Source organism: Camelus bactrianus, chromosome 34 (genome assembly GCF_048773025.1).
Source record: "Camelus bactrianus isolate YW-2024 breed Bactrian camel chromosome 34, ASM4877302v1, whole genome shotgun sequence".
In the NCBI taxonomy this organism is placed as follows: domain Eukaryota; kingdom Metazoa; phylum Chordata; class Mammalia; order Artiodactyla; family Camelidae; genus Camelus; species Camelus bactrianus.
In genome coordinates, this window is record NC_133572.1 from 5,168,942 (window position 1) to 5,196,904 (window position 27,963).

The 27,963-nt window shown below is 51.1% G+C and overlaps 2 protein-coding genes and 1 long non-coding RNA gene across 10 annotated transcripts; 1 reads left to right on the forward strand and 2 right to left on the reverse strand.

Moving 5' to 3' along the window:
- Positions 1-983: 983 nt before the first annotated feature.
- On the reverse strand, positions 984-11,041 carry C1RL (complement C1r subcomponent like). Its single transcript, XM_010963599.3, has 6 exons — positions 10,900-11,041; positions 10,195-10,471; positions 5,632-5,821; positions 4,492-4,617; positions 4,294-4,368; positions 984-2,924 (listed from the first exon to the last, which is right to left on the reverse strand). The coding sequence occupies exons 1-6, from the start codon at positions 10,980-10,982 to the stop codon at positions 2,152-2,154; spliced, it is 1,524 nt and encodes a 507-aa protein (XP_010961901.2). The 5' UTR covers positions 10,983-11,041; the 3' UTR covers positions 984-2,151.
- On the forward strand, positions 10,314-24,111 carry LOC141575941 (uncharacterized). 8 transcript variants are annotated; one of them, XR_012504066.1, is made up of 7 exons: positions 10,314-10,433; positions 13,899-14,496; positions 17,310-17,397; positions 18,557-18,711; positions 21,727-21,801; positions 22,390-22,455; positions 22,894-24,111. It is a non-coding gene; the product is annotated as an uncharacterized LOC141575941 (long non-coding RNA). The 8 variants fall into 8 exon arrangements; XR_012504064.1 differs by lacking the exon at positions 22,390-22,455 and having other exon boundaries at positions 13,899-14,033; positions 14,390-14,496; XR_012504063.1 differs by having other exon boundaries at positions 21,727-22,455.
- On the reverse strand, positions 23,973-27,962 carry RBP5 (retinol binding protein 5). Its single transcript, XM_010963831.3, has 4 exons — positions 27,744-27,962; positions 27,288-27,466; positions 24,922-25,023; positions 23,973-24,460 (listed from the first exon to the last, which is right to left on the reverse strand). The coding sequence occupies exons 1-4, from the start codon at positions 27,814-27,816 to the stop codon at positions 24,392-24,394; spliced, it is 423 nt and encodes a 140-aa protein (XP_010962133.1). The 5' UTR covers positions 27,817-27,962; the 3' UTR covers positions 23,973-24,391.
- Position 27,963: the final 1 nt, after the last annotated feature.

Below are 27,963 nucleotides of genomic sequence, written 5' to 3' on the forward strand. Positions count from 1 at the left end.
CCACTTGCTTATCCATTTATAGGCTACCTGTTTAATGTGCCAGGCGCTTTCCCAGGCAGGGGACTGCAAGGACTCACAAAGATGGGGCAGCTCCCCAGTAGGCAGTGACCAAGTCATCACTGAATGTAGTCTGAGCAGGTGCACAGAAGATGTGAGATTAACCAAGGATGGAGAGTTTCTCCAGCAGGTTTATGTCAGAGCTGAGGAAAGAATCTCCTGGCAGGGCTGATCCAGGCCATGATCCTTGGCCTTGTTAGGTCAGGAGAGACAAAAGATGGGGGAGAAGGATAAGGACCAGATTAGGAGGCAAGAAAGAAGCAGAATCATGTCTAGCAAATTGCACATTAGCATCCTGACAGCAGTGTGTGTGTCTTGTATGTTTGCCATGGGGGCAGGATGGCAGGTGGTCCAAGAAGTTAAGGCTTGGCTGAAGCTCTCCCAACCGTCTTAGGGGTTCTGAGTTTTGTCCTGGTACCATGGAACCTGAAACTGACAAACCTGGACCTCATTAGCTCGGTCCCAGCCTGACCTCCACTCCGCCCCACCACGCGAAATAACCTTGGCTTGCATGCTGGGTTGTACTCTTGACTTATACCAAGGATGGAAAGAAGAAACAGCCAGATGAAGATTATTACTCAAGCACTTGTTTTAAAAGCAGTGTTGAAGACACTGTCTGTTACATTGATCATTTCTTTTAAGATGTGATTCTGGGGAAAACAGCTGCTCTCTTAAAGTAGTTGTAGATTCCCCTCTGTGGATGTATTTCTCTCTATATCTGTATCTATCTCTACCTACATCCAGATCTGTCTAGGTATATATTCCTTGTCTTGGCAGGGAGAAACTCATGTCATGTTTTCAATAATAAAAATAAATAAAATAAGATAAATAAAACTAATACTTGCTCATTAAATAAAATTGAGCAAATAGAGGAGAATAGGGGAAAATAAAACAGCCAAAATTATACTACTTAAAACAAACTCAGATTAATATTTTGAGTATTTTTAATAGTTTTTTGTACTATGTATAGGCTTGAAATATAGAAGTAACCACATGTGTGTACAACATTGAATCTTGCTGTTTTTCAAAGATAAATTTAATCTTTACTCACATAGCTAACTTGACCCTCAAGGCTAGCAAATTTACTCTCTTCTCTGTTTTATGGTATTCATTTTCGATTTCCATTTAAACAACTGTATTTTATTTGTCTTTTACTATAAATCACCTCCAGTCTGTACTACAAATTAAAGAGTTGGTCTTTTCAGGTGGAACAGCATGCTTGATGATGGGGACATGGCCTGGGGTGTCCAGCAGCACTGGGGGTGTCTGCAGGGATGCCCAGCCCAGTGTGGGGCTCACCTAGGTGTCTGCAGGAGGTGGGGGGCAGCAGGAAGTGTGAGCCAGCTGTTGTCAGTTTCACCGAGGCAGGAATTCCCACTGAGGGAGAATCAGAAAGGACGTGGGGGTTGGGGGCTGGGCGACACAGTAGGTCTTAAGGACACCTGAGAGGGGTAGAGGTGTACTGGAAAGCACGCAGCCATCCCAGTCCTGTATCAGACGTGGGGTTTGGAAAGGTCCCTTTATCTCCCTGAGCTTCAGCTTCCTGGTTGGTAAAACGTGGATAATAACTCATCCTTTGCAAATTCGGTTTTAGGAGTCAGTGGAGTAATATACATGAAGTGCCTGGTACACAGAAGATGTAAAACAAACAAGCAAACAAAGATCTATGACTACAATTGCGGCTAGGAGTTGTGGTAGGTGGTGAAGCCAAAAGTCTGGATATTTGAAGGTCAACTAAAGGGGCTTTGGAATGTTTCAGAAATGCAGTGAATTGAGACCACTTCCTGACACTGCACTTGAACAGGAGGATGAGAAGGGGACTATCTCCCAGGAGAGTACTGACGAGGCTGTGTCCTGGGGAGATGGAGTTCAAAGCGGAGATGTACGGGGCTTCTCCAGGTGCAGCGCAAACCCGCAGGAAGGTGCAGGGCGTGGAGGAGGGGGCTGTGGGAGGCAGAGCATCTCTCTCGCTCAGTGGCTTGCTGCAGCAGCGACTTGATTAGGAACCCCACCTCCCCCCGTCCAGGGCTCAGTCCTCAACTCCACCCTCTGAGGTCTGGGCTCCACAGTGAGTGTCCCAGCTCAGCACCGGGGTCAGTCCTTCCTGCCCATCACGCTCTTGATCCAGTCCACGTAGTTGAGGACTTTGGTGTAGAAGCCGTACCCCTTGCCACATCCGATGCCCCAGGAGACGATGCCCGTGGCCACCCAGTGATGGGCACGATCGTCCCACACCACAAAGGCACCGCCACTGTCCCCCTGGCACACACCCTGCTGCAGCATCTCGCCCCCCGCGCAGAACATGTTGTCGGAAAACACCTCGTTCCTCCGCTTGTCGCGGAGCCAGGCCTCGCAGGCCTCCCTCGGGGCCACGGGCAGCCGCGAGTATTTCAGCTCCGTGGTCAACCAGCCCATCTGCACGCCGAAGCCGCTGACGTAGCCCAGCCGGCCGCTGCGGTACAGCGCCTCGCGGGCGGGCAGGCAGACCGGGAGGAGGCTGGGGCCCAGCGGGACGCTGTGCTGGAGCTCCAGGAGGGCGATGTCCCCGTGGAAGTTGTGGGACTCGTTCTGACGGTAGTCGGGGTGCACGACCACGCGGCGCACCGGGTGGCCGCCCCTCTGCAGCATCTCAGCCGCACTCGTGTGGCCCAGGAACACACCCGCGCTCCGGCTCTTCCCCAGGAAGAAGCCGTCCTTGGGGTAGATGGTGTGGGCGGCCGTGAGGATCCATCTGTCGCCCAGCAGGGCCCCGCCCCCGCGGCCGTAGATGCTGGTGAGGGCCTGCCAGGGGAAGTTGCCCGGCTCAGCTCTGGACGCTCCGCGGGTCTCCCGCTCCTGGGCGATGGGGTTGACAGGCCGCCCACAGACTGGGGGAGAGGAGGGGTAAGGGCGAAAATCAGCAGCTGCATCAAGATGCCTTTATTAAAAACCTGCTTCTGGGAAACGCTCTTCCTTCTGCCTCCTCGGCCATTTTAAAGCCACTTCTTTAGATTCTTGGTGGGACCGTCTTTGAGCAAAATCATGCAGCGAGCAGTTTGTCTTAAGTGCCTCCTGTCTGCTTCTGTGTCATTTCTCCATTTTAACATCTCCCAGTACCCCCCCCCCCAACAAAGCACTGTATGACCCTGCCCCGAGAACTTTCTGTGGCTCAGAAGTAACACTTGAGAAATGTACTCAGATTGGGCAAGAAGGGCAATGTTTGACTCAAAAAAATTGGGTTTTAAAAATGGTGGCCCTGAACCCTCATCTATGGCTGGTGGGAATGTAAAATGGTGCAACCACTCTGGAAAACAGTGCGGTAGTTCCTCAAAAAGTTAAGCACAGAGTTACGATGTGATCCAGCCGTTCCACTCCTGGGTATGTATATATACCTAAGAGAACTGTGTGTTTAGACAGAAACTTGTAGACGAATGCTCACAGCTGCATTATCTGTAAAAGGTCCAAAGTGGAAACAACCCAATGTCCCTCAATTGATGAATGGATGAACAAAATGTGGTCTAACCACACAGTGGCATTCTGTTCAGCCATGAAAAGGGATGGGGTCCTGATATATGCTACAATGTGGATGAACCTTGAAAACATTATGGCAAATGAAAGAATGCAGACACAAAGGTCATTGTATGAATCCACTGCTCTGAGATGTTCAGAGTAGGCAAAGCCATAGAGACAGAACGTGGTAAATGGTTGCCAGGGACGGGGGAGGAGTGAGTTGGAGTTTCTTTTGGGGCTGATGGAAATGTTCTAGGATTAATGGACACACTAAAAATTACTGGTTTTTACACTTTAAAACTGATTTTTATGTTTTATGAATTTTATCTCAACAACAAAAAAACTTTAAAAATGCAGGGTTTTCTGGCACTGTGGCATCTAGGCAGGGAGATATTTGTGGGACAGAGGCCTTGTCTGTGTATCCTTACAGCAGACCATACCAAGAGAGGGCTTCCTTTTATTTAAGCACATCTGTCCCTCCTCCCCTTCATTGTCCCATCTGATTAATTTCCTTCAGACTTTAAGTTTCTCAGTTGTCTCTTGATCCTCCAAAGAGAAGGGATAAGCTCCTTGCTTCTCCTTTTCCAGGCCTTCTTGGCTCCCTTTTTCTTTCTCACCTTCTGCCTTCATCTCCCCCTTTCTTCTGAGGATTCCTTTAAACCCTGAGTCTTGCGCCCCTGGCCCTGCGCACAGCTGAGGCTCGTCTGGGAAGTGGCCATGATCGTGGCACTGCAGGTCCCCACTTACCAGGTACACAGCGCAGAACGTCCTCCCCTTCCTGCGTCTGCTTCCAGGGGACCTGAGCGGTGCAGGTGAGGGTCCCTGAGAAGTGAATGAGGGGGGTAAGCAGACTCAGAATTGGGAGGTGGGGGCTAAAAGAGGCCGCAGGCCCCTTGGTGGGAGTGAGGCAGGTAGGAGCTGGTTCCTTAGCAGGTAGGGACTCACCTGCTGCCACGGCCTGATAATAGGGTGCCTGGCAGTGGCTCTGGACTTTGGCAGGTTTGTCTCTATGTGTGTTGACGGCCTCAGGGCCCTCACTGGCCTGGCTGATGGGCTGACTATGATTCACACCTATAGGAAAACAGTGGTTATTAGGACTGAGAACAGATTTGCAGACTGGCAACCCAGGCACTGACTCTGGCCTGTGGCCATATTTAGTTTGACTGCAGTTTTTTTTTTTTTTTAAACAAACACACAGCATTTGAACTATTTTTCACCAATCAGATTGTTAATGCTAAAGCAGTTTAAAAATAACTGTGTAAGTAGGGGATGGGAAAACAGGCACTTTCATACATGGTTAGTGGGAGGGAGTGTAAATTAGCAAAACTTCTTCTTTGTAAGGAAGTTTAGCCATATTAAGATTAAAATTGCAAACATTTTTTCACTTGGCATTTTCATTTCTAAGAATTTACTCTCATGTATGTGCGCAAAGATGTATATACGAGTCTATCCAGAGCAGTACTGTTTGTGGGAGCAAAATATCTATCAGTGGAGGACTGATGAAATACACTATGATGCATCAATCAAAGGAATATTATATGGCCATTAAAAAGAATTAGGCAATGCTAACCATGTGTATATGGGGTGATTTTTAAGTTATATCATTGAATGAAAAATGGCAAATTAAAAATATTATGTAAACACACACACAACACAGCATTTATATTTGAGTGGCCTAGAATGCCTTTGGCAGAAGACCTGGGAAATGGAGAACAGGGTGGTTTCTGGACATGGCAGCCAGGGACTAAGGGCAGAGATCAGAGGAAGATTCTTTCTTTTTTGAAAAATTTACCATGTGCTTGTATCATCTGTCAAAAAACCTGGGGTTGAAATTTGAAAGTCTGAATTTTTGGCTTCTCTTGAAAAATGAGATGATCTGCAAGTGCCAGGCTTGTAAATCTGCAGGGAAATAGCGGCTGGAGCTGAGATGCTGCCCCTGAGGGAGCAGGGCCAGGTTGGGCAGGAAGGGGTTGGGACCAGGTGAGCTGGAGCCTCCAGCCTCATCTTCCACCTGCCACTTCAAGATCCCAGGGGCCACGGCCATGGGCAGAGTCTGCCCTCCCTTACCCCTGGGGGCACACTCACCCACGGCTTGGTAGAGGGCCAGGAAGCCCTTGTGGAGGCCTGGGGTCCCGTCCTCAGAGGAGGCGGGCGCACGGAAGGTCAGCCGCAAACTGTTTCCCAGGGACACAAACTCCCTGTCACCAGGGGTGCTGCCCAGCGGGGAGCCTTGCTGCCCACAGAACCGGCTTGGATCCATCCCACTGGCTGTGATCTGAAAGGGGAGTGGGACAGACAGGTGTGGGGTGAATCTGCACCACAGGGGGTCAGGGTCATGCCGCGGGCATGGACCCCAGGCCTGTCTAGAAGGTCTGCACACCCCTGGGGCTTGGAATTCCTACCACCTCATGGGACCTTCCTCAAGTAGCTTCCTGTTCCATTATTGGCTCCCAAGTTCCTTCCTTTCATGACCAGACAATTAGCCTACCATGTTATCTCATACAGCCGCTATATTTTAAGAATTGAAATGGAAACTTACAATAACTGGACTAGAAGTTCTAAGAAGGCAGGAATGGCATCTATTTTGCTCACCACTGAGTCCCTGATGCTCAGTGTAGTACCTACAGCACTGACGCTTTGAATCAAAGAGTATCAGATGCAAGTCCCTCCCATCGGGCTTCCTCCACCCCCCCCATCACCTTTTACATCTGAGTGACTTCCTAGGGCCAACGCCTGAGAAGCAAGAAGCCCCTCTGCAAAGACTGAGCTCCTGGGGTCCCTGGCCTTCCCTGTTCTCCATTTGCAGTGTCCCTCCTCTTACCCCACAAACTGTAAATGAAGCCCCCATAAGGTGTGGAATCTAAGGACACAAAATATACACAGTGTGGGTACACTGGCCAGTGTTGCCTAACTTAAATCAAATCCCTGCTCAAATCCCTTCTGCGGGTTCCCCAGGGAAGGGCACCCTGGAAGGAGTTCCCCTGGCTCGCCTTTCATAATCTCTCTTCTGGGGACACAGCTCACTGCTCAGCTCATTTGAGTTGTGACTTTAATGTTGATCAACATATCCTGAGTTCTTGCTCCGTCTTCATTTCTTTATTCTCCCCACATCTCAAATTCCTTTAAGATTCCATCCAGCCCATCTCACTGTGATCACCTTAACTGGGTTAAAATTGGCGTGAAGAAAATTTCTCAGTCACCCCAAATGCCTAGCTTCGGCACATCTGTTCTTTTCCTTAGCATGTCAACAAATCTAAGTCCCCGTATTTAAGAGGCCTACCTCTTGGGGAAGAAGCATTTTGCTCCAGGAAACTGTCTTTTCCTGATAAACTTGGTTGTTAAACCCTCCAGTTTTCTTTTTACCCTTTCTCATGAGTTGTTGGTTAAATAAAGTCACTTAGGAGTCTAACTAGCAAAGCAGAGTGACATAGGGAGTTTCTAAACCTCCCCGGATCTCAGTTTCCTCTCCTGTAAAATGGTCTGTGAGGCGCCTTCCAGCCAGCACAGCGCCCCGTCCTATGGCAGCTCTCTGGTTTCTGCAGGAAGAGCAGTGTGGAGGAAGATACCAAGTACCCGCTCATTCAGAATGCGTGGTGTTGTGCGTCCCACACACACGGCAAGCTTAGACTTCATTCATTCTTTCCTTTATTCCTTCAACAAACAGTAATTGACTAGTTCTACGTGTGAGAGACTGTGCCAGGTGCTGGGGACACGGGTGTGAACAAGACACACTTCTGTTACGGAGGAGCCCAGAGCCTGGCTGAGGATACTGACAAGCAAAAGATGGACTAGATTACAGCGTAGATTACAGTGTGCTGGATTCTGCATTCGAGGGGTGTGTGTGTGTGTGTGTGTGTGTGTGAGATTTGCTCTGGAAGCAGAGAGGAGGGAACAATCTTATTTCTGAGCTTGAGCTCTCTCAGTGACAAGGGGAGGGTCAGACTGGGATGAACATTGTCCATGACTAAGAACAGGGCACAGGGAGGTGCACAAGGACTCAGGATGAGTTGAATGGAGTCCTGGATTCTGGTTAAGTCTGAAGAAATAAATACACACATTTATCTCCTTTCCTACCTCAAAACCCACTCACATGACAGTAGAGGGGTAAAAATGGATCTGTGGTCAAGGATCAGAGGGACAGCAGCTGAGAGATGTCCACAACGTCTGGAAGGTGGAATGGAGGCGGACACATGGTAATGTGTCTTGGTGAGGGGGACAGAAAGCAGGAGGTTCCGATCACAGACCCCCACGAAGTGTCAGAACTGGGGTAACCAGGAACCTGTAAGTTTCCTCTAAGGAAACTGGCTCTCGCCAAAGAAAACCCTTCTGCTGCCAACATGTGGGAGGCGCCCGCATCACATCTGGATCACCTTGTTGATAACCCGATTTTCAAACCTGTCATTTGACAGATTTCAGCTATCCACACAGAGCATCCAAGAGCTTCCTGCACGTCACTCTTAAATAGGAATGGACAGCCAATTTTTATCAGGCATTGTAGGAAAGTCTCCAAGATGAGAAGCAGAGGCCAAAACTCATGAACAGTCAAAAGGAACTTGATGAAGCAGAGATAATACGGGGAGCAGAGAACCGTTTTAAAATAATCCCAATAGAGGGAGAAGGGTAGATCGTGCCTCTACGAAACAAGAACAGGATTCCATAAAAAGGCACACTTAGAAAATAAGAATGGGCCTTTAGACATGAAAAGTATGTTAGCAGAAAAAAATTAATTGAAAAGTTGGTATTTAAAATGAGGAAATCTCCCACAAAGTGGAACAAAAAGAAGAAAAACAAAACAGAAAAGATAACAAAATTAGAGAATATGTCTAGAACCTAACAACAGCGAAATGAAAGGAGTTCCAGAAAGAGAAAATAAAGTAGATGTCTGGAAATTATTGAAAAATTACTCCAAGAGGCAGGGAGGGTGTAGCTCAGTGGCAGAGGACATGCTTAGCATGTATGAGGTCCTGGGGTCATTCCCCAATACCTCTGTTAAAAAAATAAACCTAATTACCTCCTGCCACACCAGAAAAAAAAAGTAATAAAATTATACAATAATAAATAAATAAAATATTTAAAAAATTAGTACAAGAGTATTCCCAAATTGAAGGTCTCGATTAAAAGAATGTCTGGATTGAAACTTTGTACAATAAATACAAAATGACCAGACTGGCATAAGTCATATCATGAGAGTTCAGAATACTGGTAACAAAGAAAAAATGCCAGAAGTTCTAGAGAGAAAACACTAAAGATCAGGGTTCATAACAACACTAGTGCCAGAAGCTTACAATGTCATCAAAATTCTGAGAGAGAATGACTTCCAACCTAGCATGTAATCAGATCAACTCTCCGTCAAGTGTGAGGGGAGAACTAAGACACGGAGGGTATGTAAGGTCCTCGAAAATGCACTCCCTCCTTCCCTTCTGGGAGGAGAAGGTGCTCCTCCAACAAGAGGGAGTAAACCAAGAAAGAGCGGAAGGTGGGACTCAGCTCCGACACAAGGCAGGAAAGGGAACCCCCAGAACCAGGGGGAAGGGAAGTCCCAGCAGTGGGAAGGCTTTGAAAGCAAAGAACTCAGACTTAAGAAATAGGTCACCAAGAGATCTTCTGGGGGGGATGTCCCCAATGAAAAGGAGGACTAAGAGATGGAGATTTGTACTTGAAGATGTCAAGAGAGTCACTCTCTGGGCTAAGAGTTTGGGGAGATTTTTTTACAGAGAGAACTAAGCAAACCCAAAATCAAAACAAAAACACAAAAAACCCCAAAGAACACTATGTAATTATTGACTCCTGGGAAACCCAGAAGTTGGAGAAGAAAGGAAATTGTACACCATGGGCTCAGTGTGAACATCTTAAAGTTATCATCCTGTAAATAATGAATATAGATTAACTAAAAATGATAATGTAGGTAAAGTGAGAGGTTGAGGGAGGAGAACTGTGTGAAGTGAAGGTCCAAGAGAGAGAAAGCTAGTCCTCATCAGTTACCATTGGAAGTTAATAGATAAGTTATTTATACTTACGAAAATAAATACCAGATGAAACAGTGGCATGAACCATGACTGCCCTGGGAGGCAGCAGTGGGGGCTGGAGGCCACTGGCTTTCTTTATAAGCCGTGTAAGTCATACTCTGATTGTTAAAAAAGATTGTGTGCATGCATTACTTCGATACAGATAAAATTTAAATTAAAAGATGCTGTGAAGTGCTTTTTTTAAAGTGTCCTTATTTTGACTAATGCCCCTGTCATGTGAATTGTGACAGCCCCTCTAAGGGGGACTGGAACAGTCACCTAATCTTTTGTTATTATTTACCTCCAGAATCCTAACCGGACAGAGTTAACTCAACAAATGCTCAAAGATGCATTTTTAACAACTGACATGTGAGTACTTGCTGTTTACCCTAGGGGTCGGCACTATTTGTGTGTCCCCTTGAAAGACTTCAAAAAGCAGGGCCTAACCTGCTGCCCTCTCCCCTGTGGGCAGGGGTGTAAGGCAGGGAAGGGGCTGCCGATGGGGGGCTGGGCACCAGGCAGACCTGTCCTCCCAGGCAGGCTTCGGGATTCCGATTCTGGGCACCGCCACCTCCCACTGCCCCTGGGCGCCAGGCTGGAAGGCTCCCTCCCCGGAGTCCCTCCGGGATCCCACCCAGCTCACTGTGACAGAGTCCCCCTCACAGTCTGGGGACAGCTCCAGGTCGAAGTCCTGGAAGATGAGTCTCACGACAAAGCCCTCTGGAGCCTCGATGTCCGTGGAGCTCTCTTGACCTTTGACATAGGGCTCTGGGTACCCGGGGGACGTCAGCTTCTGGGGCAGTCGCTGGGCCAAGAGCACGGAGCCCTGTGTGGAGCAAGCCTGGAGGACTCCCCAGAGGAGCAGCCACCACTTGTGAGCGGGTGAGGGCAGAGGGGGCCACACTGCTGAGGCCTGGGGCCTGTGGAGACATGAGTGGGGCAGGCAACGCTAAGGGACGAGGGGCCTGGCTTAGGATCTGCAGCTGTGGCCTCAGGCCCTGAGACCTGGGCACTTCTGGCTGCTCCCTAATTATTGCCCCCGCCCTTCGCCCCAGTTCCTGGTCAGCCTGAGCTCAGACTGTGAGTTTTTCACCATTGCCCATCTCCCTGGAGAGTCTCATCCAAAGCAGGGGCTGCTTTCTGCTTCACCCAACCCCATCCCCACCTGGGGAGGGACCATTAAATATGAGAGTTTCCTGGCCCTGTGAGTGTGTGCGTGTGTGTATGTGTGCGTGTGTGTGCGTGTGTGTGCGTGTGTGTGCGTGTGTGCCCGTGCGCTCCCCTGCATCTGGCCCGGCTGCCCGTCCCCGTCCCCACCCTTCTTTCCAGCCCTTCCAGGCACACTCACATCTTGCCCGGGGAAGCATGTGGAGGGGGGCTTCCCCAGAGACAGTTCCCCCTCGCTGAGACTGGGCATCTGGAATCAGACATCTGAGCCCTGAGAGGACTTGGCCCAGGCCAGGGAACAGGAAGTGGGGCTGGAGAAGGCCCTGTGGGGGAGGAGGGGAAGTTACTGGAAATGTATTGGGTAACTGGCCACAGTTCCCTTTTTCTAAATCGTTCGGTTGAGCGCCACCTGCTGTCTGACTCAGGACTAGCTCGCCCACTGCAACTCAGAGGAAAAACCTGGCCAGAACCATGCTGGCCCTCAGAAGAGAGCAGGGGTGGGAGGCACTGACTACTGACCTATGCACCATTTAAAACTAACTTTTACCATGCTTTTGTCACACACGGTAGCATAGCTCCTTGTGAGTGAGGCTGTCTGTCGCCTTTCATTGGCCAGACCTGTCCCTCCCTGACCTCTCCGCTCAGTCCCTGACCGGCCTGCCTCCTGTAGAAACTGCAGTTTGCTGCCCTACCTTCCGCCCCCTCACCAAGCAGGGCAGGGGGCACTCACTTGGGTCGTCTCTCAATCCTGCCCGCAACTCTGGACGCTGCTTGTCCAGCAGGGTCAGGCCGGCACAGGGCGGGGATCAGGCCCAGTCTGAAGCTTCTTTAGGCAAATACCAGGGCCGAGTCTCTGGGCAGAGGCTGCCCTCCCTGAACCCCCAGGAGGGACACTTGCCCACAGGTTGGTAAGGGGCCAGGAAGCCCTCGTGGAGGCCGGGGCTCTTGTCCTCAAAAGTCAGCCGCAAATTGCTCCCCAGGGACACAGACTCCCTCTGACCAGGGATCTGGTGGCGGGGTCAGGGGTGGGGGTTTGGGGTGTGCCCACTGGGGAGCCTTACTGCTTCTCTGTACCCCTGGAGGTCACAGGGTCACGTCCTGGGGTGGACTCCAGCTTGGTCTAGGAGGTCTGCACCCCTCTGGGGTTCAGCGTCATAGCTCATGGTGGCTTCGTCACACCATTGTAATAACTGTATATACCTTTTCCCTCCCCATTCCACTGCCTGCAAAACCTGCCCTGGGCGGAGGAGAGGTCCTCACCTACTCCAGGGCTCCGTCTCTTTTAAAAAATTTTTGTCTGTCTTCCAAAAAAATTTTTTTAAAACACTTTATTTTTTTTTATTGTATTACTTAATTATTTCACTTTGGCAGTGGGGGAGGATTAGGTTTATTTATCTTTAGAGGAGACACTGGGAATTGAACCCAGGACTTCATACATGCTAAGCACGCTCTCTACCACTTGAGCTAGATCTCTCTGAGAACTTCCTGTCTGATAAGCGTCATATTGCTCCGTCCTCCTGGGGGACTCTGACCTGAGGAGGTAGCTTCCGGTCAGGCTTGGGTATTTTTGTTGTCTCCTGAGTAACAGGGTCACCATGGAGATGAGGACCCCAAATACGATAGCCAGAGCATTTGTGTCTCTTATGATCACATCCAAGGAAGGGATGCTAAAGGCCATGAATTCCAAGAACCCTCAAGTTTACTGAACTCAGAGATTTAATGCTTCCTCTTCTTTCTTCTTCCAGCCCTTCTCACAGGGCTGATTCCTAGGTCACAGCGCAGGGGTTCCTCCCATCAATTCAGATACTTGCAGGCTCTTAAGTTCTTGAAAACCCTTGAAAAAAACACCAGAGTAATAGGGTTTTACCTTTGTGCTTAAAGGGAGGAGAAGAAATTCCTAAAGATATACTTCTGGTCTAACAACCAAACTGTAATCTCACAATACGTATGTATGCTTTTTTGGAAGTTGAAGAGGTTAATTAATTAATTAATTTCCGGGGTGGGGGAGGGTCAGTAGGTCTATTTATTTATTTATTATTAGTTTTTTTTTTTTTTTTTTTTGGATGGACGTGCTGGGGATTGAACTTGGGATCTCATGCATGCATGCGCTCTACCGTCTGAGCTATACCCTCCCCGCTGAGCAGGTTAATTTAAATATTGTTTTCAGAGTAGTAAGTTACTGATGGCCAACCAGAGCTGCAGGCTTTTAGGGTTTATAGATGACATCGCGCTGGCTCTACAGCACTCCTTTCTGAAGTCTGCATGTCTTTTTTTTAAATTTAGTTTAATTTTATTTTTTGAACTTTTTTTTATTGAATTATAGTCAGTTTACAATGTTGTGTCACATTCCAGTGTAGAACACAGTTTTTCGGTTATACATGAACATACATACATTCGTTGTCCCATTCTCTTTCGCTGTGAGTGAAGTCTGCGTGTCTTAAAAGGATTATTTATTTTCACACCAGGGAGACTGAATGTTCTCGATTCACCACTTTATCAGAATGGATTCTGCGAAGCAGAATCGTGCCTGATTTTCTGCAGCTCCAGGAGGAGAGGGATTGTACTCTCATCTTCCTGAGATTTGTTTCACGAGCATTTGTGGGTCTTTGCTTTTTAAAACCAAGCACCAGCATTTCACTACTGAGTATTCAGAGGGAAAAAAAGGCTGGCCTAAGAAGCTTAAAATGTATGAAAGAAAAGAGAAAGAAGCAAACAGATGTGGAACACGTTATGATTTTCATCCACACTTGGGAGGCAGGTCCCTTCCCTTCAGGGCCAGTGTGAGGGCTTGGCCCCAGCGAAGCAGCGGGGCTGTGGCTGGGGCCGTCTCCAGGGCAGGAGGGACAGAAAGTTCTTGGAAATAGAGTGATTGTCAGAATAGCCTTTAAAAATTTCTCTGGGGTAGACACCACCTGCTGTCTGGCTCAGAGGTAGCTGAAATATTGGAGACAGTTTTTACTCCAACTGAGGCTTGGTATCTCTGAGACCAGGAAAACCTCTCACACACTGGCATTCAGACTTAACTTGAAGGAGGAGCTGAAGGAAATTTCTGTGGGGGCCACGTCAGCTGTCCATTTCTCTGAATTTCCTGATTTCAAAGACTGTTTCCATTTCTTTATGGTCCTGGTCCTCTGTCAGTTGTCCCCTAGCCTGTGGCTGTCTCTGTCCCTTCCTTTCCAGGCCGGGTGCTCTGGGGACAGGAGCCATGGCCACCTGGAGGCATTGGGACCTGACTTCATCAAAATGAGATGGTGGAGAGAGAAGACTCTAGCGAAAGCTGGGGAAGAGCTCGCCTCCATGGTGTCCTCCGCTGTTGTGGGTCTACACTGCTCCCCCCGCCTTGAGCTGGAAAACTGGGGATGCAGCCAGTGTTGAGGTCCACTCAAAATTAAAAAAAAAATTAAAAAAAAATTAATTTAAAAAAGAAAGGCACAAAGGTAGAGCCAAAAGGCCAATAGATGAATTACAATGGAGTTCTGAACTCTAAACTGGTTTAATTTGGGAGAACTTGCTTCTAGTATGGTGACTTATTAAAACTCGTCCTGGTTTGTCTGGGGCCAAGGGGTTTCCTGGGACACGGGGTGTTCAGTCCTAAAACTGGTTCAGTCTCAGGCCAGCTGGGACAGTTGGTAATTTCTAGCCCTTCAATCTGTATTATCCCCTTCCCTTAGCCAAATGTGAGCTGCTAAAGAGCAGAAGCCACACTGCTCTAGGTGTGGGCCCCCAGCACCGGTAAGAGGACTGAATAAAGAAAATAAAGGACGCAAACTACGAAATTGTAAGTACGCTATGTCCACAGAAATGGAAAACCCAAGAGCAGTCTAGAATAACTGTGTCTTAGAGCATAGGGCTATGGACGGTTTAACAAATGTTTCTCTGTTTAGTAAAATTCTTGTAATGTCATTAAATCATTTGAATAATTACAAAGCAAATGTATTTAAAATGATAACTGTGACCAGAGAGCCCTTCCTAAGCCAGACAAGATGAGAAGGATGAGGTCATGGATACTGAAGATGATGCTGGACCCTGGCTCTGGGTCTTCTTTTTTTAAAAAAACTTTTATTTGTTTATTATTGATTGTTTTATTTTGATGGGGGTGGAGGAGGTAATTAGGTTTGTTTATTTTTAGAAGAGGTACTGGAGGTTGAACCCAGGACCTGTGCATGCTAAGCATGGCCTCTTCCACTTGAGCTAACCCCTCCCCTTGGCATCTTCAATCCATGTGATTAATGAAGAACTTTTTGTCCTTGGAGACGAGGTCAGGCCACTCACGGATCCTTTCACTGGGAGCTTATGTCTAAAGACAAATTGATGCCCCACTGTCTCTTCTCTCTCCTCATCTCCAATTCTCACTTAACACCTTCTGAGCCTGCTTCTAGGTCCTTTGAATTATGTTTTTCATTAATCAAGGGGGGCAAAGGGGCAGAAGCAGGCAGAAGGGGCAGTCTTCAAAGCTGTGATGGGGGATGGAAGCAGAGCAGAAGGAGAACGCGGGTGTGAGTGCACCCGGTACACAGGCTCATTTTCAGGGTTTGGATTTTTATTTTTCCTTTTATTTTTGACATTCCCCTCGGTGCTGCCACCTGCTGTCCCGCATGGGGAAGGGCCCAGCAGGGGGGCCTGGGCTTTCCGGATGGGGGAGGCTTTCCTGCAGCCTCGATGGGACCCCGGCATTTAGAGAAGAGTCTGCTCTCTCTTGGAATCCAAACAGCCATGGGGGCGGGCTCCTGTCCTCACGCAGATTGTCCTTCACGTCGGGGTTTCCGCGACCAGTGTCAGGCAAGGAGAGAGATACAGGAGAGAGGTGGCGATCGGAGGGGCTGAGGAGGCCTAAGTCAGTGGGGCTGGGATTCTGGGCTTCTGTCCTTTATTTTATTTATTTGGTGATTTTATTTTGGGAGGGGGAGGTAATAAGGTTTATTTATTTTTGGACGGGGTACTGGGGATTGAACCCAGGACCTCCTGCATGCTAAGCATGTGCCCCACCACTTGAGCTACACCTTCCTCTCTCGGGCTGCTGTTCTTGGAGCCCAAGGGAGATGTGGACAGACCGGGGACTTAGGGGTAAGAGTGGCTCTGCTGGAGATGGGTCTGTCCTGCCTGCTCCCCTACCCCCAAGACAGCTCAGGTTTTGACCTTGGCTTCCATAGGTTAAGGGTACTTAGGGAGGGGCTGGATCAACCCCAAAGGCCGGTTAGCCACTAGCCTCGCCCCTCTTGTCCACCTTCCCCACTCTGTCAGCTATCTGTCTAAAATGTCAACTGATCCTGCCCCTCCCCAGCTTAAAGCCTTTCGGTGACTTTGCCCTCTGTCCACATAGTGAAACTCAAGACAATTGATCCTCGGGGCAGGTTCTTCATTCATTACTGGGGCTCTGTTCACCGTGCTCTGTGCTGTGTCCTCCCCTCATATGTGTTCCAGCTACACCGATGATCTTATAGCTTCCCAAACACACATGTGCTCGTGTGATTCCCTGGCCAATTCCAGGTTCTTCAGTATCAGAGACCAAAAGGTAGCATATAGCACAGTGGTGGAGAGAGGGTATAACTCAAGTGGTAGAGCGCGTGCTTAGCGTGCATGAGGTCCTGGGTTCAATCCCCAGTACATTCATTAAAAATAAATAAACCTCATTACCTTCCCCACAAACAAACAAAGAAGGGTGGGCTCCTAATCCAGATTCAGCAGGTTCAAATCCAGGCACTGTCAATTTAGAAGCTTTGTGACTGTGGCCAGTTTATATATAATTTCTCTGTGGCTCCAAATAGCCTCATCTGTAGAAGAAGGGTACCCATCCTCATAAGGTGGAGGGGAGGATGAAATGAATTAATAACTAAAATTCCTTGGCAAAGTGCCTGGCATTTGATAAACAGTAAATATCACTATTTGCTTAGAGATGCAGGAGAGCAAAATGGTTTCAACCAGGAGCAATTTTGTTCCCCAGGGGATATTTGATAATATCGGAGATTTTCGGTTTTCCCAGCTGGGGAGATGCTACTGGCACCCAGTGGACAGAGGCCAGGGGTGCTGTTAAGTATTCTGCACCACACAAGGCAGCACTTCCCGCAACAAACAATTATCTGAGCCCGAAAGTCAATAGCGCTGAGGTCGAGGAAGCCTGGGTCAGGTGGTCAGGCTCCTCTAGAGACGGTCTGTTTAGGTTCACATCCTGCCTCTGCCTTTTGACCTCTGGCAAGTTACTTAAATGCTTTGTTTCTTACTTTCTGTGATAGTTAATTTTATGCATCAGCTTGACTAGGCCAAGGGATGCCCGGAGAGCTGGTTAAACGTCATTTCTTGGTGTGTCTGTGAGAGTGTTTCTGGATGAGATTAGTACTCGAATTGGTGGGCTGAGTATAGCCGATGGCTCTACCGGGTGGGTGGGCATCACCCAATCCAGGGAGGGCCTGAACAGAACCGAAAGCAGAGGAAGGGAGCATTAGCAAAGAAACCTCGGCTCCAGCATCGCAGTGCTGCCTTGGAGGGTTGGGGAGGGACCCAGAGATTCCTTACTCTGTGAGGTATAACCAGCCGTCCAGATGTGGCTCTTCCCTGCCTGTATGTCTGGACACCAGCTTCCCCTATTGGTTTCAGGATCTGCCGCTCTGTCCTCTGCAGAATCTGCCCATCAGCTTCCCACTAGCAAAGATCTGACTCTATCCACGACATCCTCCCTGTCTCTGTAAGTGTACTCTCTCTAGTGACCCGAGGTCTTATTAATTTGGATTCTGCTGCACTTGTCCTGCTGAAGACACAGAGTAAGGTCACACACTTGTGAAAGGGATGGGGTATCACATGAAGATGCTGGAGGTTCCTTTTATCATCACCTGGGGAGGCTGTGGGCTCTCAGACAGTACTCCAGCAGGTGGATCTTAAAGAGGAAGGAATGGGACACCTGCCTATCTCTGAACTCCACTCTCTTTAGACTTCTGGTCCCTGAGATGTGGGCCTCTGGTGCTGGGTGCTCAGAAGGTGTCCAAGCTTAGAGCGAGGATGCAAGGGCCTATGACAGTGGGTGCAGACCATACCTTTTTGTGGCCAGACTGGTTTTTATTGCCCTAAGTCCCCTGCCCCCGGTGCTTTTGCCAGCTACTGAGGCTACAATGCTAGGATGAGGGCCATTTGTGATGGAACTCAGAGTTGAGAACATGTGTTAGTTACCTGTTGTTGTGTAATAGGTCGCTTGCACACTTAGCAGTTTAAAACAGCAAATGTGTATTATTTGACATAGTTTCTGAGGGTCAGGAATCCAGAAGCAGCTTAGCTGGGTGGTTTTGGCTCAGGATCTCTCACAGTCAAGGTGTTGGCCACGGTCATCTGAAGGTTTGACTGGGGCTGGAGGGTCTGCTTCCAAGGTGGTTCACTCACATAGCTGTGAGCTGGAGGCCCCAGTTCCCTGCCACATGGCCCTCTTCTTAGGACACTTGAGTGTCCTGGTAACAAGCAAGTGGCTTCCCCCAGAGTGATCTAAGATAGAAAGAGCAAAGCAGAGGCCAAAATGTCTTTAAATGGTTTGATTTGATTTGATTGTGGTAAAAGCACTTAACATGAGATCTACCCTCAACAAAATTTTAGGTGTGCCACACAGTACTGCCAACTCCAGGCACAATGTCTTTTATAATCTGGCCTTGGAAGTAGCACGGCATCTATCACTGCTGCTATGTTCTACTGGGCACCCAGACCGCCCCTGATACAGTGTGGGAAGGGACTGCACAAGGAAGGAAGTTCCGGGAAGCAGGGATCCTTGGGGGCCGTCTTGGGGGCTGGCGACCACAGAAGTAGACATATGATTTTAGTACGATACATGCAGAAGATCGGCTAGCAGGACATTGTCTTTGCAGGGAACGGTTGTATTTCAGACGAATTAACCTGGAGCCAGAGTGCCTCTGGGGCTCTGACCCTCTCCTCCTCATCCCTGAGATCTGAAGGACTCCTTCACCACCCCATCAAGTCGCAGGACTGCACAGATCAAAGCATGACCTACAGGGGACCAAACGTAAGAGGAGGTGGAGCTTTGGGAGGACAGCAAAGGATTAAAAAGGACCCAGAAGCTGTTGAAAAGGAGGAGGGTGGGCAAGAAGAAGAAGCCCCGGAGAGGATGCCCTTTCCAACCTTGGGAGGGTAACCATAGTGTGAGTCCTGAGAATCTAGGACGGTGGTCCCACACCAGACCGTTGTCCAAAGGGACAAGTTCAGAGGCTGGAGATTTCAGTTCCAGAGCTCCCACCCCCCCGCGGCTTTGTGTGGACTCTCAAGCCTGAGATAAAGTCCTTTAGTAAAGGACTCTTTAAACATACTGTGTATGTGCCTGGCTTGCTAATAGCGGGCTGTTCTGCTCTGGCCCGCACCATCCCTTCCTCTGACAATAAGGAGTTTATGGGTGACGCTGCACTTGGACCTCAGATGATTGACTGCTATAATGCTCTCTGTTCTAGTTCCCTTTGTTTCTTCCAAGACTTTAACAAACCCTTATTTAAATGGTGCCCCCTTTTCCCATAGCACTACTCACAAAGGAAGGAGGGGTGGTGAATGGCAGTGGCCGTTAGTGGGGCTTGGCGACCCAGCTGCCCCTTCCCATGTTGGGGTTCTCTCTCCACTGGGGACCTCGCAGGATAGGCAATGGTTACACTAAGAATGACAGCAGTTTCCTTACAGCTGGGTCAAGGACAGCGAGCAAGGCTTCTCTGCAGACAGCTGCCAAGGGCAGGGGGCGGGTGTGCAAGGCAGGATTGTAAGTAGATCAGTCACAGAACGTCAAGGCCAAACAGACCAGTCCTGCAAGGAGAAAAAGGCACAGAAGTGAAATAATTCGCCCAAGATTGCACAGCGAGGCAGCGACAGTACCTCTGAAAGCAGCGCTCTGAGCTCTGCCTCGCCTGCCCACCTAGGACAGTGGGACAAGGAATAAACCACGGCTCCTGTTACAGGCAGAGAGGGAGGAAAGAGAGGTGGTGCCGGGTCTCAGCAGTCTAGAAAGGCCTCATGGACAGAATCGTGGGGATCCACAAATGCGTGTGGAAGGAAAACCATGCAGACTCCTGGCTCATCTGTGGGGCAGGTAGGGCTGGGGAGGCCCAAACTGGGGCTCGAATGGCGGGGTCACCGGAGTGTAGAAAGATGGCAGGGGTGTCCGAGGCTGGAGGGTGGTGGCCTCTTGGGCAGGGTGGGGACGCTGGCTGGTGTTGGCATCCAGGAGGAAGAAGGGCGATGAGGCAGGGGGGCAGGAGAAAGTGGCTGCACCTGCGGCTGGTGGCTGGAGGAGGCCGGGCCCAGACGGAGCCCCTGCCCGGGGGGTCCAGCGTGCTGGGGCTGGGCCCCTGTCCCACCATCAGCTCCCTCCCTCCCGCCTTGAAGCCTCCTCTCAGCTGGTGGGGAGGTGAGTGTGGTTGTGGCAGGAGCAGAAGTAGTGGCCCAGATACTGGCCTGGGCTGGGACACTTGTCCTTGGCACGGTGGAGGCGGGGGTGCCTGCAGGATACAGTGAGAGATTCCAGTTCTGGAGCCCGGGTCGGGGCAACACTCCTCTCCATCCATCACCCCCAGACGTTTTACCTGCCTAGACAAGTAAAGATGCCCCTGCCATCTTGGACAGCCAAGGTGAGGCCGTACTGTCTGGAAATCTCCCGCACCAGTCATACCGTGGTGTAAATACAAGCACCGTGTGACCTCGGGTTGTGGGCGGTGGGGCCTCGTCCTTAACGGCAGCAGACAAGGCTTTGCATCCAGTTAACAGAATTTCAGTCAAGTGAAGATGCAGGCGATGATGAAAGCAGCGATAGCTAACATTCCTCAGTGCGTCCTCTCTCCCAGGTACTGCGCCGAGGACGTTGACCTAGAAACGTCACAGCATTCCTGGGGGAAGGAAGTGCTCTCGGTATTGCCTTGTGTGACCGGCACATGTGGCTCGTTTACTGAGGGTTAGCGGATAAGAGGTGGCTGTCTGACACCAGGGCCTGCTAACCTGACCTCTGGGTAACACTCTCCCCCAATTTTGGGTGCCATTTCGGTTCATCTAGAGCCTCTGAGGCAAGTGGTTAACCATGAACCCAATGGCCTGGCTCTGGGTTGGGCATTGCCCATGGGGGACAGAATGGAAGCTCCTAGGGACACCCCTCTCTTAATGGCCAGACAGGGAGTGAGGGCAGGGGGAGGTGAGACTTGGGACTGGGTTGGCAGAGGGGGAGGCTGGAGCCTCACCCCCAGACAGATGGTGGGCCGGCAAGTCCTTGAGAAGCAGAGGTCCCCTGTTCCTGCTGGAAGGGTGAGTGTGGTGGCAGATCAGCTCCATCTCAGGCCCCTGGAACCTAAGTGGCCTCTGGTGAGGGTGGGTGTTCAGCATGGAGCACAGGAGCCCACAGAGCTGGCCCAGAGCCATCTGTTGGCTGAGATCTTGGGGCAAGGAGGAGGAGAGGGAGGGGGAGGAGGGGGAGGGCCTGGGAGGTGCTGGTCAGGCAGGGCTACTGCTTGAGGTCTTGGCTCCTATCTCTGTTTCCTTCTTTCTGCCCTCCACGCAAACCCAGCTTGGCTACATCAGTCCTTCACAGAGCCCTTTGATTTTCCCATCAAGTCCCCTCACCCACCACCCTTCCACCTCCTGCTGTACCTGCAGGGTCTCCCCCATCCCGCCTGCTCATAATCGTGGACACAGCTCTGGGGTGGCTCCAGGTCAGTCCTGGGGACCCTGATAGCAAGGGTGCTGTCATGACTGAGGGGGTTATGGTGGGGGAAGTTGGGGGAGACGTCCCAGAGAGCTGGGTGGTGGTCCTCAGGCTGGGCAGGAGCAGCACTCTCCAAAGGAGGAGGAAGAGCCCCTGGAAGGCCAGAGGGGAGGGGCAGCCACAGTCAGGGACAGCCTCACAGCCACATCTTCATCCTCAGCCACATCAGGGACTGCAGGCCCCTCACTGACCTTTGGGGACTTAAGCCTAGACCAGATGGGGTTCTCACTTCTTAAGGAATAACATTTGGGTGGGGGAAAGGGGCCAGATCTCTGTTCTCTCTTGGGATCCTAGGATTTGCAGTGGCCTCCGAGGGTCCCTGGCTGTTGCAGGATCAGCTCCTGTCTGGGATGACTCTGTGCTTTGCAGGTGAGCAATTTCCCACCTCCGCCTTAGCTCCCCTTTCAACATGCAAGTCTGGGCACATGGGGTGGGGGCATGTGGGAGATGGTGGCGGAGGTGAGGGGGCCATTGGGGACGGATACATGGCCAGACTTGGTTGTTCCTGCCTTCTCTGGGGCTGCTACCAGAACGTGGAGTCCTTGGGCAGCACGTGGTCCTCTGCTTCAGAGGACACAGCCCTGCTCCTGACCTCCTGTCCAGGTTAGCTGGTTTCTTCTGAGCAGGGGGGTCTGGATTGGCCTAAAGACTCAAGGCTAAAGGGCCATTTGGAGCTCAGGCTGGAAGGTTGCTTGTGACCATTTGGTGCTACCTGGGCTGGCGGACTGCGAGGGGGTGGGGGCCCAGCACAGGGCTGGCTCAGAAGAGTGCGGTTGCTCCATCTCACGTGGAAATAACATTTTGGATTCCTCATCATCTCTCTGGGGTCTAAGACTCTGGACCACAAGGCCAAAGTTGGTCCTGGGATCACAGCTGTGTGTGCTTCGGGAAGGGCTGGGGTGGGACACACCCATTGGAGGCATTGCCCCCCCCCCCTTGCCTTTTCTTCCCTCACAGGTCAGTGCCCCTGGTGGCCATCTCTTCCATTTGAGGATGAGTGGTGCAGCCTGATTTGAATGAAGGGTAGGGTCCTGTCAGGGTGGGCATGTGGGATGGGAAGTGCGTGTGTGTGTGTTTGTGTGTGTGCGCGTGCGTGTGTCTGGGGTGAGGCAGGGACGGCAACTCCAGCAGGGTGCTGGAGGAGGGAGGACTGAAGTGGTGGGTCTCTGGCTCCCACTGCAGCGAGCAGTGCCCCCTGCAGCCCACAGGGGAACCGGCAGGCCCAGCTTCCCAAGTCTGGGTGGGTCCTGCTCCTGCCCCTTGGACATGCCCTGAAGCAGCTCTGTCCTCCTCTAGTAATTTGTCTTCCTTTGGGGTCTCCAGGCTTCTTGCTGGATTCTGGCTCCTGGAGGGGAGCAGTCGAGTGGAGGATGTGGACCTGCAGGAGGGAGGGAGTGGTTGCTCATGTTAATGTCACACAAGTCTTGGGGGATTGAGGCCACTTTCCTTTGGGTCTGACAGTCACCTTGGAGGCTCATACGCACCCCAGTGAGGGGTGCTGGGCCGACCTGTGGAGCACAGAGGAGAGTCCTGTGGGGAGAGGCCTGGACATGCACTGCGAACTCAGAGTGGCTGGGAGCTGGTGGCTCGGCAAAGAGTGAACACACGTGGAGCACCTTCCTTTGGCCTTGCTGTACCTGGGAAGGGACAGGTCGGAGGTGGCAGTCCTCGGAGCTTCGGCTGGGCAGCTTTGCAGAGAGGCTGGGTGAGGAGGAAGAAGGCCTTCAGTTTCTGCTCTGAGCTCTTTTCCTGACTCATCCCAGGGCACACGCTGGGATGAGAGCCGCAGTCCTAGTTCTTGGCCGGAGCCCCAGGGACCATGTCAAGTGCTCAGGGGCTGAGCCTCGGCAGGAGGAGGGGGCGCAGGCCAGGGGCTTTCCAGTCGTGCCCTCCCCTTCCCCGGCCGGTTGGTCCCCGCCCTCCCTTGGCCCTCTTCTCTCTGCTCTTGTCCCACAGGACTTTTATTCTGAAAGAAGCAAGGCCCCTGGAGGTAGGGAGGGGACCAGAGGCTGCAGCTGGCCCTGGCCCTGAACAGGCCCTACCCTCATGGGCTGTTTTCTAGGGTAGCAACTCTGGGACCCCCCTGGGAGGGGCCGTGCTGTCTTCAGATCTCCCCCTTATCTTCTGTCCCCAGCCTTGCTGGACTTTAAGCAGAGGGTCCTAGAGGCCTGTTGCCTTTACACCTACTGTCACCTTCATACCTCCATGTCCCTCATCCTTTCAGCCCTTGACCTTGTAGCCTCCCTCTGCTTCCCTTGTCAGTCTGTCCTGGCCTTCTTGCTGCCTGTCCCTCCCAAAGCAGACATGGAGGCCAGGTCACTACCTAGAACTTCCCAGCCTCCCCCAGCCCCGGATGAAGGTCTCCCTCTTCCCCAACACGTAGGACGCAAGCACATGACGGCCAGCGTTCGTTAGGTGTTGGTCAACGTGGCCTGCTGAGCTCTGTGCGGCTGGGACTGCGCTGTGGGCGGTTCTATGAAGCCCAAGGGATTTCTCAAGAAGAAGGACAAGGAAATGGACAAAAAGACTCTCCCAGGAGCTCCCGTTTAAATTCTTTAATCTAGTCACACTTTTCCAAAAGGTCCCACAGGATAGAGTTTTCACTAATGTTCAAAGCTGAGTTCTTTCTTAGATGGAAAATAAGAGGCCAAATGAATTAAAGAGAGTTGGGATCTGTTATTCTCAAGGGCCCTTTCCCTCCTTCCTTGCCTGTTTCTTTCATCCAGGAGGCCAGACCTCGGACTGGATACGAGGTCACTGCTGGGCAGTGGGGTGTGAGAAAGAAAGGACTTTGACTTGGGGGGATGCAAGTTACAGATTAACAAGGGGAGGGGGAGGAGGGACGCAGAGGGAGGGTAAGTGACCTGAGAAAGGGACTGCCGACCTGGGACCATCTGGGCTTGAAGGGGACACAGGCAAGGAGGGTCTGGGGACCGGAGTGGCCCTGGGTTCAGGACCCTTAGCTCCTCTCCGGCTGTTTGACCTTCCTGAAGACCTGCTCGCACACTGCGTCCCTTGCAGTCATTTCCTGGGGACAGAGTAAAGGAATGATGAGGACGGAGAAAGAAGGTTCTTGCCAGCCGGAGCCTCCTTCTCAAGGGCCTTGACCTCCACTGAATCCTTCAGGATACACAGCTAGAGAGTTTGACTGTGGAGAATTGTTTCAAAGCCTCTGCTTTCCGCCCGGGAGGAAGGAAGGTAGCTGGGCCAGGGAACTGAAGTGGCTCAGTCTGCACGTCTCCAGTTATGATTTATGGACCTTCGTCTGACTTGGACCGGGGCTCACCTTGGCCACCCAACGTCCCCCCTCTCCACTTGTCCCAGGGCTTCCGTTTTCCTTCCTTGGTTGCCTTCCTTGGAGCCGGGGGGTGGGGGGGGGGTGGAGAGCAGTAGACTTACTTGGTTTGGGCAAGGGGCTGCATGCTAGCTGGAGGCCCCTCTCCCAGATGCACCCATCTGTGCCTCCTCCCCTGCCCTCACCCAGCTCACCAGATACAATGTCTCTCCCTCCAGCCAGTGTCTCCAGCCCCGGTTGGGGACCTCCCCTTTCTGCACACATACCAGCTGCTCCTCCTCCCAGGTGACTATGGTCTGTGGGGAAAGCAGGAATAAAGGAAGACTGGGGGGGGGCAGGACACCCCAAAGGCATCCACCTCACTTTGGCTGGGCTGCCCAGCTCTTTGCACAGAGCAGATGCTGTCTTGCTCCAGCCCCTTCCTTCTGAGTGATGCAGCAGGACTCCCCTCCCTCACTCCTAACGGCCACTGAGGGGGCCCACAGCTTGCGACAGTGACCATTTGGGCAGAGAAGGGATGAATTGGGATAACCTGGGGGTAAAATTAGGGGCTGGGCCATGAAGAACAGAGAACTTTGTCCTCTGATACTTCTGGTTGAGCTGGAGGAGACTTTGGGAAAGAAGAGAGATTGCTTGGGAGCCAACCAGGGGATCTCTTTCCTCCTCTTTCTCAGTCTCAAGGGCAGCTAAAGTGTCCCTGAAAATGAAGGGCCTCCTTCCCCCACCATCGGAGCTGGGTGGGCCTGGGCATTCAAACAACATCCCTCGCACGGGATAGACCCCACTGAGCAAGGAGCTCAGAATCTCCATCAGGTAGAGGAGCCGTCCATAGGTAGTTATGCACCAGGTAAGACTGCTGGGGCTGGGAGTGGGGAGGGAAGAGCTGAGTCTTCAAGGAAGCGAGGGGTTGATTAGATTAGAGATAACAGGAACTTTCTAGCAAGCAAAGAAACAGCATAGTGGTAAGAAAGAAGGGCAGGCAGCTGTGAGGGCCTCTAACCCAGTGCCTATGTGGGGAGACCCTCAGATGCTGTGTGGAGTGTGAGGGCCTTATCTGGAATGTAATAGATGGTCACTGAAGGGGTGTGTAAGTCAAGGAATGATGTGGTCGCTTTCATATGTTAGACGGACCCTTGTGGCCACAGCAGGCAGAGTGGGTTAGAGGAAGGTTGACAACGGGGACCAGTTTTGGGCACCAGATGAGAAATGAGGGCTTGAATTAAAGTGGTGATAGTGAGAAAGTCTAGGAAGGAACAGGGGAGAGACGTGTAAACAAGCGATGTTCGATAGAAGAATAATGGTTTCTAAATGCAAGCCACGTATATAACTAAAAAATTCTCTAGTAGCCACAGTACAATAGTGAAAAGAAACAAGTGAAATTCATCTTAATAATATACTTTATTCAGCCTAAAATATCCACAATATTACAGTCTCAACAGTAATCAATATAAACATTTCTGAGATATTTTATGCTCTTTTTTGGTATTGGCTTTAGAATGCTTAGTGTTAATTTTTTGGGGGGGACAATTAGATTTATTTATATATTTTTAATGGAGGTACTGGGGATTGGACCCAGGACCTTGTGCACGCTAAGCACACGCTCTACCCCTGAGCTATATTCTCCCCTCTGGTATTGTCTTCAACATCCTGTGTGCATTTTACACTGATAGCATGTCTCAATTTGGGCCAGTTACACTTCAAATGTTTAATATCTATATATAGCTAGTAGCTATCATATTGGACAGCACAGAAAAGTTACAAACGCTTCTTGACCAATTACATGTGGTACACGTGTGTGTGTGTGTGTGTGTGTGTGTGTGTGTGTGGTGCATACAGGTAAAGGAACACAAGGTATTGACTGTGACTCCCAGGCTTTGGTCTCCTGTTAGCTTTTGCCATTGATGGAGATGGTAAATATAAAAGCAGGAATGGGTTTGTGTAGGAAGATAATGACTTTGGGTTTGACCTTGGAGCCTGCAGATGGAAAACATCTTGTAGGCAGCTGAAACTTCAGCCTGGAGCTCAAGAGGTACCTCTGGCTGGAGAATCCACGTCCAAGGGGCAGTTTATAGATGGTGACTGAACACAGGGGTGTAGATGATTTAGCCCATAGGTAGCATACAGAGAAAGAGAGTCAAGAATGAAATGCGAGGGAAAACCCGTGTTTAAGGGCTTAACTAAGGTCTACAAAGGAGACCAAAGGGGACAGGCAAGCAGCAGAAGGGACAGTGTGGGAGTGAAGTTACAGAGGCTGAGGGAAAAGAGACTCTGCGTCGCCCACAGGGTCACAGGCTAGGGGGTGAGCGCAGGTTGGCTCGCTGGCCTGGGGGTGACCAGCCCTTTCTGCCTGTTTGGCTGGTGCTAAAAGGGTGCAGGGCAGAAGCAGGAGAGAGTGGGGCTGGGTGGGTTACACCAGGAGCCTGTTATCCTGGGGAACCCCAGCCTGCCCTGGTCATCACCTCTCTGGCTCTGGCTGGGAGACTTCCCTCTGTTCCGCCCCAAACTGTTAAGAGCCCCCTGCTCCTCCACACCCCATCCCCGCCAACCCGAGGAAAGGTACCTGGCATTTTCGTCCATCCACGACCTTTAGGTCTTCTTCAAACTCAACTCCCACCTCGAATTCCAGAACATAGTTTTGGAAGGTGCTGAGGGTCTTCACTGTCATGTGGTTGCCCTGATGCTCAATCTCCTTGTCCGGCTTGAGCAGCAGTGCGATCTTCCGCAGAGCCAGGCCGATGTCTGTGGGGGCTGTCTCTTAGCGAGGGACCTCTTAGCCAGCCGGCCAGGGGCTCCCCCACCTGCAGCCACACCTCGGGGCTGGGAGTGTCCCCTCAGCTGGGTTTACTTCCTCCTAGCAATGCCCCTGGCTAGAACAGAGCCCAAGTCAGGTGCTGCCCCCCAACCCCAGCCCTTCTACAGTGTCCAACCCCCACATCCCCCTCCTCAGTGGGACTGGGGGCAGGAAGGGAGAGGGGAGAAGGGGAGCGAAAGGGCTCGGGGAGGGGGAGAGAATTACTCAGGGCTTGTAGGTAGTCCTCCAAGTTCTTCTGCGAGACAAAGCGGTAGTAGCCGGTGAGGTTGGGAGGCATTGTCCAGGCTGGCCAGGACGGGGGTCACGACTCCAGGAGAATACAGGAGCTGGGGCGAGGGCAGAGGGGCGTTGTCTGACAAGCGGGGCTGGGAGACTCAGCCTCTTCACACACAGAGGCAGCTTGTGCAAAGGTCTGTGCTACCAG